Below are 12,329 nucleotides of genomic sequence, written 5' to 3' on the forward strand. Positions count from 1 at the left end.
CAATTTCCTTTATAATTTCTGGTTCATCTTCCTGGACTAATTTTAATAAACTGCTTACCCTTTCATTTTCCTCCTTGATTCTTGCGGTTCTATCTGGGTTATGTTTCTCTTCCATTCCTAATATAATTATACATTTCTTTTTGTCAGCTAATTCTCTTACTATATTCTCCTTCTGTCTCATCACTTTAATAACTGAGTCTTCATTATGTTCTTTCAATTGCTGTTTGACTATGTCAGTGAATGAAACCTTATTCCCTTCTTGAGTTATTCTCCAATTTTTAGCTTCTGTAGCTATTTTCTCACTGTTTTCATTACTATTCTTCTTCAATTTCTCATTCTCCTCCTTTACATTTCCTAACTGTCTTTTTAGGTCCTCTACTTCTTCAGTTAAGTTTCTGTTAGCCTTCTCTAGTTGTTCCAATCTTTCAATTCTTTGTAGAATGGAGCCTACATTACCTAACTTACGTTCCAAGTCCTCGATCACCTTATCAACTCTCTCCTCTAGTCTTATCAGTCTGGGGGGGGTTGTGTCCCCCCCACCCTCTTTAAATCCCTGGAACATATTCTCGTCACTTTCTACTGTATTTCTCCTTTCTATACTTCTAATCTTTACATTTTTATTTGCCATTTCGTCATCCGGTGGTCGTTTCATGTTGATCTTCCGCCCGTCTGCCTGGGCCAAGTCCTCCACATCCTCATTATCTTCCATTTCCCCAGTAATCCCTCCCCCTCTCCTCTTTCCTTACTTTCCCACTACCTCACGAGCAATTCCCCCCCCCCTGCAAATACAAAAAGGCACTTCTCTTTGCGTTGGTATCCTCAATCTGCACTTTTCTTCAGAGCGTTCGTCAAGCCGTCCGTTCGTTGAAAGTGTGTGTGTGTGTGTGTGTGTATATAAATATACATATATATATATATATATACACATATACCAAAGGCTTTTTCCCCGTACACAGGGGGTAGCCAAAAAGAAAAAGTCATAGAAATCACTCCCACCCATTTCATTTCCTATATATTCCACTCCCCTCCACCCTCCTCCCTCCCTCTTTTCTTGCACCTCCTGGATGATATATATGTATATATATATATAACAAAAGGATGCATCAAAACCACCCTAATAGAACAGGTGCACACAGAAACTAAAATCTGTTCCAAATAGTATCACATAAAATGACAGGAATACAGTTCTTTTTTCAAGAGCCTCCAGCCCTACTCACTTATTATATTATACAAGCACATCCAACTGGACATAACAAAAAAATTAATACACAAGCAGCATGCTTTTCAAACACCTATAATAATCTACCACCTGTACCATAAAACTACAGAAATCATATTCCCACTCAGATCACTATACAGGCTCTTCAAGACTGACCAGTAAACTCCTTAATCCAGCATTTCTCAACCTTTTTACCCTTGCATAACCTTTAAGATAAATTGCATGTCTCAAGTGGATGGATGGGGTGAAGGGGGCTTTGGGACGGGAGAGGGCAGAAGACAGGGGTGAATGGAGAATGGTTGTATATGGATGATGTTGTGATAGCATGAGGTGGAATGGGCGGGTGGATGGGGGGTGAGGTAGTATGTGTGAGCAAAATTTGATGCAGCCCGAAGGGATTTCTCCCCGTCCTCTCATTTTATGCAATGGGGGGACGGAGAGGGGGGGTCGCCGATTTAATGAAGTGGCCTTGCTGTGGATGTGCTGTGTCTTGCGACACTGCTTCTGACCCAGGGCAGTGGACAAGGTGCAGGAATGACCCGTCATTCAGGAGGTGCTAAGATACGAGGGAGGGTGGAGAGGTGTGGAGTGTATTCAGGGATGGAATGGGTAGGAATGATTTTATGCCTTTTTCTTTTTGGCTACCTCCCTTGTAAGGGGGAAAAAGCCTTGGTATATGTATGTATGTATGTATGCATGTCTCAAGGAACCCCTGCTCAAAAAAAACGCTCATACCATCTCTTTCTCATTTTATTTTCATAGTAATAATAGGTTAGATAAAATGATGTATATATTACATTATTACAATAACCTTTTGCGGAACCTTAGGGTTGCGCAGAACCCTGGTTGAGAAATGCTGCCTTAATCCATCAAGCCTCCAGACATCAGCACCATAGAAAATTCCCTCCAAAGAAAAGCAAGAGCCATAGTAGTTTTCTTGTGTTCAGGTCACACTAAGACAGTCAAACACAGACTAACTCTGGCAACAGAAGCAAACTGCACTCTCTGTGTCCTCAAAATAACTCTTCTCAGTAAACAGACTGAAAATTACTGTTCACTATTTCTGCTTTACTTTGTGTGGGGATGGAATGGGTAGGAGTGATTTTTATGCCTTTGTATTTTGGGCTACCCCCCTTGTAAGGGGGGGAAAAGCCTTTGCTATATGTATTTCTGCTTGCTGTATATGTGTATAAATTATATTTTTGTCTATTCTTTCTTTGTTTCAGAATGAAACTGGTGAACAAGAGTGTGCTAAATCATATTCTTGTGGAGAAGCAGTTAATTGAACACTTCAAAGCACTGCGTGCTTACTGCCTAATGGTCAATGGAGAATTTGCTCAGGTTCTGACACACAAGTTATTTACTAAGGTATGTATTCCTGTTTGTAATCAGTTCAGTACCATATCAGTATGTTGCCTTGCCTCTCTCTTTCATGAGACCCACAGCCCAAGATATCTGAGCAACTTACAGTTGGCCTGTAAGTTGCTCAGAGAATAAACTTTGTATTGCTCTAAGTAATATGTAAATGATACTGTAATATGACCAGAAATCATAATGCCTACACTAGGCATTTTCATGTCCATTACCACCTGTCATCCCCATCCATAAAGTTGTCTAACCATTTCTTAAAACATTTCTTAAAACAACCAATAGTTTCAGCACTCACTACATGGTTACTAAGTGTATTCCATTCATTGACCACCCTATTAGTAAACCAATTCTTGCCTATTTCCTTCTTGAATCTAAATTTGTCCAATTTAAATCCATTATTTTGAATCCTGCCCTGTTGTCTTAATATGATGACCTTGTTTGCATCACCACTTGAACACCTCAATTAGATCACCCACACTCTACATCTTTCCAGAGAGTGTAAATTAATTGATGTCCATTCTGTAGGATGGACCAAAACTGTACTGCATAGTCAAAGATGGGTCTAACTGTTGCTAGATAGAGTTTGATAATTGCCTCTTCCCTTCGATTCGTAACTGTCCCATCAATGAAACCTAATGCTCTGTTAGCTTTATTCCTGGCACTAATGCACTGTTTCTTGGATTTAAGGTCAGGACTCACTAGAATTCCCAAGTCTCTCTCACACTCAGTTTTCTCTATGATGTTATCTAAGCTATATGTGTTTTCAGAGTAGTGTAGCCCTAAATTTGGACACATGGAAAGAGTGAGTGAAGAAAGTTAGTTAAAGAAGTGTTGAAGACAGGTGGATGGAGTGAATATGAGGGGCCAACTGAGGATGAAGATGGATGGATGGTGTAAATAGGGCACTGAGAAAGAGGGGGATGTCTCTCAAGGAACTGAAAAAAGTATTGCTAAAAAGAGACAGGCTTATAAGAAATATAATTGCTCGGGTGCATCTAATGACTATGAAAGTTATGTATCAATACAGAGAGATTTAAAAAAGACAATAAGAAAAAGAAAACAACGATACGAAATGAACATCGCTGATAAATCCAAAGAGAATCCCAAAGAATTCTATACTTACATTAGAGATAAAAAGGTTGTTAGGAATCACATTGGTCCACTATTATCTGCTGACGGTCAACTTGAATATTCAAATGAAGGAATGTGTAATATCGTAAACAATTATTTTAGCTCGGTATTCGTAAACGAAACACCTCAAAGTGAACTCCAAACTGAAACTTGTGAAAAGTCTAGGGTAAACTTACTACGGTAAATATAACAAAAGAAAAAATTAAAAGGTGTATAGATAAACTCAAAGTTAATAAAACACCAGGGCCTGATGGTTGGCATCCAAGCATCTTAAAGGAAATGAAAATTGAGATTGTTGTTCCATTAGAAATGATTTTCAAGAAATCCATCATATCCGGAGATGTCCCAAGAGAATGGAAGCTAGCTAACGTTACTCCCATATTCAAAAAAGGTGACAAAAAGAAGCCAAATAACTATAGGCCTATAAGTTTGACTTCAATCGTAGGAAAAATAATGGAAACTATCATCAGAGATGCTATCGAACATCATTTAGAAAGTAACCATTTGATAAATGATAGCCAGCATGGTTTCAGACGGAAACGTTCTTGCGTGACTAACTTACTCGAATTCTACAATACAGTTATCTCGAATTATGACAAAAGAAACAATATAGATTTAATATATCTAGACTTTGCAAAAGCTGTTGATACCGTCCCACACAAAAGACTACTTACTAAATTAGCTTTACACGGAATAAGTGGTAGCCTATTAAGTTGGACTAGTAATTGGTTGAATGGTTGAAAACAGAGAGTTGTTTTAAATGGAAAAACTTCTAGATGGAAAAATGTTACAAGTGGAGTTCCTCAGGGTTCCGTTCTTGGGGCACTTCTATTCATAGTATATATAAATGATATAGACCATGGACTAAAATCTACTGTTTCCAAATTTGCTGATGATACAAAACTGTGCGGAATGGCAAATGATCACTTAAACCAATTAGATATTCAAGAAGATTTAGATAAATTACAGCAATGGTCTGAAAAGTGGCTCATGAAATTTAACACAAGTAAATGCAAGGTAATGCACATAGGTAAAAATAACAGTAAGTACTATTACAAGTTATTTGGAAATTTGTTAACTAAAGTGGATAGTGAAAAAGATCTCGGCGTAATTATCAGTAACGACCTCAAATCATCCAAGCAGTGTATTTCAGCCTCTGAGAAAGCAAATAAGATTCTAGGACTGATTGCACGATCTTTTGGTTCCAAAAGTCCATCACTCATTAACAAGCTATATAAATCGTTAGTTCGTCCACATTTGGAATATGCTGTTTCCATATGGTCACCAAATCTCATTAAAGACATTGACAGACTGGAAAAAGTACAACGGTGAGCCAGAAAACAGATTCCAAATATCAAAAATAAATCATACGAAAATCGACTAAAACATATGAATCTGTTTTTCCCTAAAAAAGCGTAGACTCAGAAGTGACTTGATACAGGTCTTTAAGATTCCAAAGGGAATTGAGAACATCAAAAGTGACAAAAATTTCACATTGAATGAGAATCAGACAAGAAACAATGGTCTCAAACTGTCCGGAAATAGATTCAATTTGGAAGTAGGTAGAAACAACTTTGCCAACCGTGTAGTTAATGAATGGAATAAACTTCCTGCACAGGTAGTGCAATGTAGTTCAGTTCAAAGCTTTAAGAATCATTTAGATAAACACCTAAGCAAGATGCTGTAATGATTATAATTAATTTATATTATTTTTGTTTTGTTATCATTTGTCTGTTTGATTTTCATTTATTATTAGTTATATGTCAATTTATTATTATTTACTATTTACCTGTTTATTTATTATTTAACTATACCTATGCATTTATTTATGTATTTTATTTGTTATTTACATTATTATAGTTTTTATTTATTATTTTATTATTATGATTTTTTTTCGCATCCAACCTAGATATGGACCAAAAGGTCTCCTGTTGGCATGCTCCGCCTTTGTAATCCTTTGTAATCCTTTACAGAAAGTATGGGTGAATGGATACTGGTTGTGTATGGATAATGCTGTGATGCATAAAAGGGAGTGGGTGGGGGATGGGGGGTTAGGAAGTGGTTATATATGAATGATATTTTGGATTGGGGATGGGGGGTGAGGTAGTATGTGTGAGAAAAATTTGATGCAGCCCGAAGGGATTTCTCCCCGTCTTCTCATTTTCTGCATGGGGGGGACGGAGAGGGGGGGTCGCCGATTTAATGAAGTGGCCTTGCTGTGGATGTGCTGTGTCTTGCGACACTGCTTCTGACCTAGGGCAGTGGACAAGATGCAGGGATGACCCGTCATCCAGGAAGTGCCAAGATAAGAGGGAGGGTGGAGGGGAGGGGTGGGAATGGTTTTTATGCCTTTGTTTTTTGGCCACTTCCCTTGTAAGGGGGAAAAAGCCTTGGTATATGTATATTTTGATGCAGCCCAATGAGATTTCTCCTCATCTTCTATTTTTCTACATGAGGGGACAGAAAGGGGGAGTCACTGATTAAATGAAGCAGCCTTGCTTTTGTCTTGCTTCATGGCCACCCAGGGCAAGGGGCGACATGCAGGGATGACCCATCATCCAGGATGTACCAAGAAAAGAGGGATGTAGGGAGGGGTGGTGAATGGGAATGGATTGGTTGGGGATGAAATGGGTGGGAATGGAATTATGCCTTTTGCTTTAGGCAACCTCCCTCTGGGGTATTGGCTTCATGTTGTTATGGCAAAGTAGCATGCAGTTGATACTTTAGGGTCTATATGGGGCACCCCTATGGACCAGAGCCACACATAATTTTGTCTGTGATAGAGGAGGACTGCTCACAGAGAAATGATGAAATTTTTATTATACTGCTACTGTCCCTCCGTTATGCTGTCCCCCAACTCTTTGTTACTGGCCTGTACTATTTCTCTGAATTTCATTTCCTTGTTTTCCCCACCCTGTGGTGGGGGGAAAAGAATGCTGCCACCAAGTATTCCCACTTGGATCGTAAGAGGCGAGAAAAATGGGATGGGGATTGGGACCAGGCATCCCTGTAGCCCCACAGGGGACATTCCTAAAAAAAAAGTAAAGGCTTAAGAGGATCTAGGAGTTTTCCAACCAGCACCCTAAGGTTTGGGTCTTTTAATGTGCGTGGATGTGGTACAGATGAGAGTAAAAGGGAAGAGATAGGCAGTATGTTTGTGAGAAGAAAGATGGATGTGTTGGCTTTGAGTGAAACTAAATTGAGAGGGAAGGGCGAGTGTGAGTTTGGGAGTGTAGTTGGGAGGTTCTCAGGAGTGAAAAGAGGGCGAGGGAGAGAAGGGGTAGCTATACTAGTAAGTGAAGAGATAGGTAAACATGTAGTGGAGTGGAAGGAGGTTTCTTCAAGGTTAATGTGGATAAAGGCAAAACTGGGAAAGGAGATGTGGGTTTTTGTAAGTGCATATGGGCCTGGTAGTGAGAAGAATGTAGAAGAAAGGGAGGCTTTTTGGATGGATTTAAATGAGTGCATAGAGGGATTAGGGAGGAATGTCAATGTAGTAGTATTGGGAGACCTTAATGCTAGGGTAGGAAATGAACCAATTGACAGAGTGGTTGGGAAATGTGGAGTTCCAGCAGAGAATCGTAGTGGAGAGTAGATGGTGGAGATGTGTCTAGAAAGAGAGTTGATGATAGCAAATACAGTGTTTCGGAAGAAAGTCAAGCATAAGTACACATGGGAGAGGGTGGTGGATGGAAGGGTGGAAGATAGAGCATTAATGGACTATGTAGTGGTAGATAGGAGTATAATAGGAAGAGTTAAGGATGTACATTTGCTAAGGGGAGAGAGTGGGGGAATATCAGGTCATTTTTTGGTGGAAGGTAAGTTGAGAGTGAAGGATAGATGGAGAAAAAGGAAAAGGACAAAAGGTAGGGAGGTGCTTAGAGTGAACTCTTTAAATGAGAAGGAAAAGGAGAAGGAGTACAAGAAGAAGCTGAGGAGTAGGAGGGAGTGAAGGATAGAGTAGAACCAGGAGTGGAGGAGGAATGGGGATGATTCAAAGAGGGAGTCACAAAGTGTGCAAAGATGGTGTGTGGAACAAGAAGGACGGGAGGAAATAGAATGAAGGGTAGTGAGTGGTGGGATGAGGAAACAAAGAAGGTGTAGAAGAGAAGAAGCGAGCTTTCACAGATTGGTTACAAAATAGGACAAGGGAGTCATATGAGAGGTACAAATAAAAGAGAAGTAAAGCACAAGGTAAAGGAGTCAAAGAGGAGAGCAGATGTGAAATGGTGTAAGAGTATGACAGAAATTTTTTAAAGTAAAAAAAGATGTTTTGGAAAGAAATTAAGGGAGGAAGAGGAGGCGAATCAAGTAGAGAAGAAAAGGTAAAAGGTGCAGATGGAAAGATGATAATGGAAGAGAAGGCAGTAATAGGAAGATGGGCAGAGTATTTTATGGAGTTGCTGAATGTGAAGGAGGGTAGGGAGGGAAAGATAGTTGCAGTGGGAAGTGCTAAGAAAATGACTGTGATGAGCGGGGAAAATGGAGGAGAAATAAGGAAGGATGAAGTGAAGGCAGTTGTTAAGATCTTGAGAGCAGGTAAGGATGCCATGCAGAATGTCTAAAAAAAAAGGAGGCACAGTGATGGTGGACTGGCTGGTGAGATTATTTAATGTTTGTTGGAGAGAGGGTAGAGTGCCGGAGAACTGGAGGAGTGCCTGTATAGTTCCACTCTACAAGGGAAAAGGGGATAAGTGTGAGTGTAGTTGTTTCAGAGGGATTAGCTTGTTAAGTGTAGTTGGGAAGGCTTATGGGAGGATCCTGATTGAAAGGATTAGGAGAGGAACAGAGGGAGTAATTGGTGAGGAACAGTGTGGATTTAGGACAGGTAGAGGTTGTGTAGATCAGATCTTTGTGGTAAGACAGATATGTGAGAAAGCTACAGGAAAAGGTAAGGATGTTTGTGGGGGCTTTTATGGATCTAGAAAAGCCTTATGACAGGGTAGACAGGAAAGCACTGTGAGAGGTTTTGCAGATATATGGGATAGAAGGAAAGCTTCTAGGAGCTGTCAAGAGTTTTTACGAGAGTAGTAGAGCATGTGTCAGGATTAGAAATGGAGAGAGTGAGTGGTTTGAGGTAATGGTGGGACTTTGTCAGGGATGTGTTATGTCAACCTGGCTGTTCAACTTATACATGGATGGGGTTGTGCAAGAGGTAAATGCAAGGGTGGTGGGTGTGGGTCAGAGATTGGAGATGGTTAAAGAGAGTGGAGAAAAGTGGGAGGTGAGCCAGCTGTTGTTTGTGGATGACACTGCGCTTGTAGCAGGATCAGAGGAGGGATTGAGGAAGTTAGTGACAGTTTGGGAGAGTGTGTGAAAGAAGAAAGTTGAAGATAAATGTGGGTAAAAGCAAGGGTAGAGTGCCGGAGGACTGGAGGAGTGCCTGTATAGTTCCGCTTTACAAGGGAAAGGAGGACAAGTGTGAGTGTAGTAGTTTCAGAGGGATCAGCATGTTGAGTGTAGTTGGGAAGGCTTATGGGAGGGTCTTGATTGAGAGGATTAGGAGAGGAACAGAGGGAGTAATTAGTGAGGAACAGTGTGGGTTTAGGACAGGTAGGGGTTGTGTAGATCAGATCTTTGTGGTAAGACAGATATGTGAGAAAGCTATAGGAAAAAGTAAGGATATTTTTTGGGCTTTTATGGATCTGGAAAAGGCTTATGACAGGGTAGACAGGAAGGCACTGTGGGAGGTTATGCAGATATATGGGATAGGAGGAAAGCTGTTAAGAGCAGTCAAGAGTTTTTACGAGAGTAGTAGAGCTTGTGTTAGGATTAGAAATGGAGAGAGTTAATGGTTTGAGGTAAAGGTGGGACTTTGTCAGGGATGTGTTATGTCGCCCTGGCTGTTCAATCTTTACATGGATGGGGTGGTGTGAGAGGTGAATGCAAGGGTAGTGGGTCAGGGGTTGGAGATGATTAAAGAAAATGGAGAAAAGTGGGAGGTGAGCCAGCTGTTGTTTGTTGACGACACTGCGCTTGTAGCAGGATCAGAGGAGGGATTGAGGAAGTTAGTGACAGAGTTTGAAAAGGTGTGTGAAAGAAGGAAGCTGAAGATAAATGTGGGTAAAAGTAAGGTGATGAGATGTACAAGGGGAGAGAATGACAGCAGGCTGGAGGTGAGCATTAAGGGTGAAAGACTGGAGGAAGTGGATAGTTTTAGATACTTGGGTGCGAATGTGGCAGAAAAAGGTGGAGTGGAGGTGGAGGTAAAATGTAGATTGAGAGAAGTAAATGCCTTGGTGGATTAAAAAGTGTAATGAGAAATAGACATTTGGGAATGGATGCTAAGAGGAGATTGTATGAAGGAGTGATTGTGCCAACAGCACTGTATGGGGCAGAAACATGGAACATAAGAGAGGAAGAGAGAAGGACTTTGAATGTGTTTGAGATGAGGTGTCTGAGAAGTATGATGGAGGTTACTAGGCTGGATAGAGTGAGAAATGAGGAGGTGGGGAGGAGAATGGGGCTGGTAAAGGAGTTGGGAGATAGGTATTGGGTAGGTTTGGACACATGGAAAGAATGAGTGAAGAAAGACTAGTAAAAGAGGTATGGAAGGCAGATGTGGAGGAAGTGAACATGAGGGGGTGACCTAGGATGAGATGGATGGATGGGGTGAAAGGGGCTTTGGGGTAGAGGGGAATGTCTGTTGAGGAAGGACAGGAGAGGACAGAAGACAGGTGGTTGTATATGGATGATGTTGTGATGAATGAGGTGGAATGGATGGGGGATGGGGGGTGAGGTAGTATGTATGAGAAAAATTTGACACAGCCCGAGGGGATTTCTCCCTGTCTTCTCCTTTTCTGCATGAGGGGATGGAGACGGGGTTGCCGATTTAATGAAGCGACCTTGCTGTGGATGTGCTGCGTCTTGAGTCACTGCTTTTGGCCCAGGGCAGTGGACAAGATACAGGAATGACCCATCATCCAGGAGGTGCCAAGATAAGAGGGAGGGTAGAGGGTGGAGGGGAGTGGAGTGTATTAGGGATGGAATGGGTGGGAATGGTTTTTAAGCCTTTGTTTTTTGGCTACCTTCCTTGTAGGGGGGAAAAAGGCTTTGGTATATGTATGTGTATATATATATATATATATCACTGGAGCAAAATGTAGTAGCACATTTGTAAATCACACGGAAGACACCACCATTGAAGTGAAAAAATATAAAGGTGAAAATTTTTTAATTCTGTATATTTGGACTGCCAGATTTAGTCCTCTTCAATAGAACATAGAAACAAGGGGTGTTGAGTTATGGGTCATGTGTGGGGTTAGGAGAAAGATAATTGTTCACAAGAAATCTCACTGCCAAGCATGAAATTATATCTGGAACTTTTGTCCTTTTTAGATATTAAAATTAGATTGCTCTTCAATAAGGGGGGATTCAGTTATTTTCCTGCTGAAGCCCCAAATAGAATTGAGTACTAGTTTGGCCCAGTCAGTCTGGTGGTTGTGATTGCTGACATGGTGAAATATAGCTGAGCTCTGAAAAGGTAACTTTAATGGCCATATAATTCATTATCAAGTATAGGGTCAGTACTACTTAAATTGCAGACTTGCAATTGAAAATCAATCACATACTGATATTCAATAACTTGATAATTTGACAAAAGTGTACATGACAACCAGCAAAATCTCAAACACCCTGGATTGTGTGTATTTACCTAGTTGTATTTTACAGGAAGAGAGCTATGCTCGTAGTGACCTGTCTTTGTATCTTTCAGCATCAAGTTTGTTCTTAAATTCTTGTATAGTTTTTGCACTCGCTGTTTCCTCATCCAGTACTGGCAGTACTTGTGTCTCACCTATAACTCTTGTTTTTCTTTTCCAGTTTGCATCTTCTTCTAATCCTGCTCATGCACTCAACCCATGTGTGCTCAACAGCATCCTTAACAAGTCTTTGGATGAGTCTAGTAATGGACCAATTTCTCCACTAGCTGACAACCTTTCCTTTGTTGTCACCAATATTCCAAAGGTCTTTAATTGTCAAAGTGAGTATTGCTTGCCAGATTTTGGCAGTGATTGTGGTAGTGAGAAATGCCAGGAAAATTATGGGAGGAGAATGATAGAGTGTAGAAGGAGAGAAGATACAAAAGCATTGAAAAATGTGAGTAAAGAATCTGGGGTAGATGGTGTTCATGTGTAGATTATGACAAAGAATGTACAGTAATTATTGTGGATCGACTGCTGAGATTATTTAATGTGTACCTAAGGGAAGGAAGTGTATCAGTGGACTGGAGGAGTAGATGTATAGTTCCAGTATACAAGGTAATGGTGAGTTATGTAAATGTAATGGTTTTAGAGAGACAAGTCTATTAAGTGTAGCACCAACAGACAATTATCAATACAATTTTCACCATTGCTAATGTTGCCACCAATATTATAGATCCCAATACTATTATTGCAAAAAGAGAAGTAAAGCACAAGGTAAAGGAGGCAAAGAGGAGAGCAGATATGAAATGGGGTAAGAATATGACAGAAATTTTTGAAAGTAATAAAAAGATGTTTTGGAAAGAAATTAAGAGGAAGAAGAGGCAAATCAAGTAGAGAAGAAAAGGTAAAAGGTGTAGATGGAGAGACAATTATGGAAGAGAAGGCAGTAAGGGGAAGATGGGCAG

At 40.4% G+C, this 12,329-nt stretch overlaps 1 protein-coding gene across 8 annotated transcripts in view; it reads left to right on the forward strand.

Moving 5' to 3' along the window:
• LOC143020020 (gamma-tubulin complex component 6-like) overlaps window positions 1-12,329 on the forward strand; it is a 167,920-nt gene that overhangs the window by 110,243 nt on the left and 45,348 nt on the right. For all 8 annotated transcript variants that reach the window (XM_076176129.1, XM_076176132.1, XM_076176135.1 and 5 more), the window contains 2 exons: window positions 2,446-2,587; window positions 11,543-11,702. In XM_076176129.1, coding sequence (XP_076032244.1) covers window positions 2,446-2,587; window positions 11,543-11,702 — 302 coding nt within the window. The remainder of the gene's footprint in view (window positions 1-2,445; window positions 2,588-11,542; window positions 11,703-12,329) is intronic.

The sequence above is a fragment of the Oratosquilla oratoria genome, chromosome 38 (assembly GCF_046742065.1).
Source record: "Oratosquilla oratoria isolate Oo_2021 chromosome 38, ASM4674206v1, whole genome shotgun sequence".
NCBI classification, from domain to species: domain Eukaryota; kingdom Metazoa; phylum Arthropoda; class Malacostraca; order Stomatopoda; family Squillidae; genus Oratosquilla; species Oratosquilla oratoria.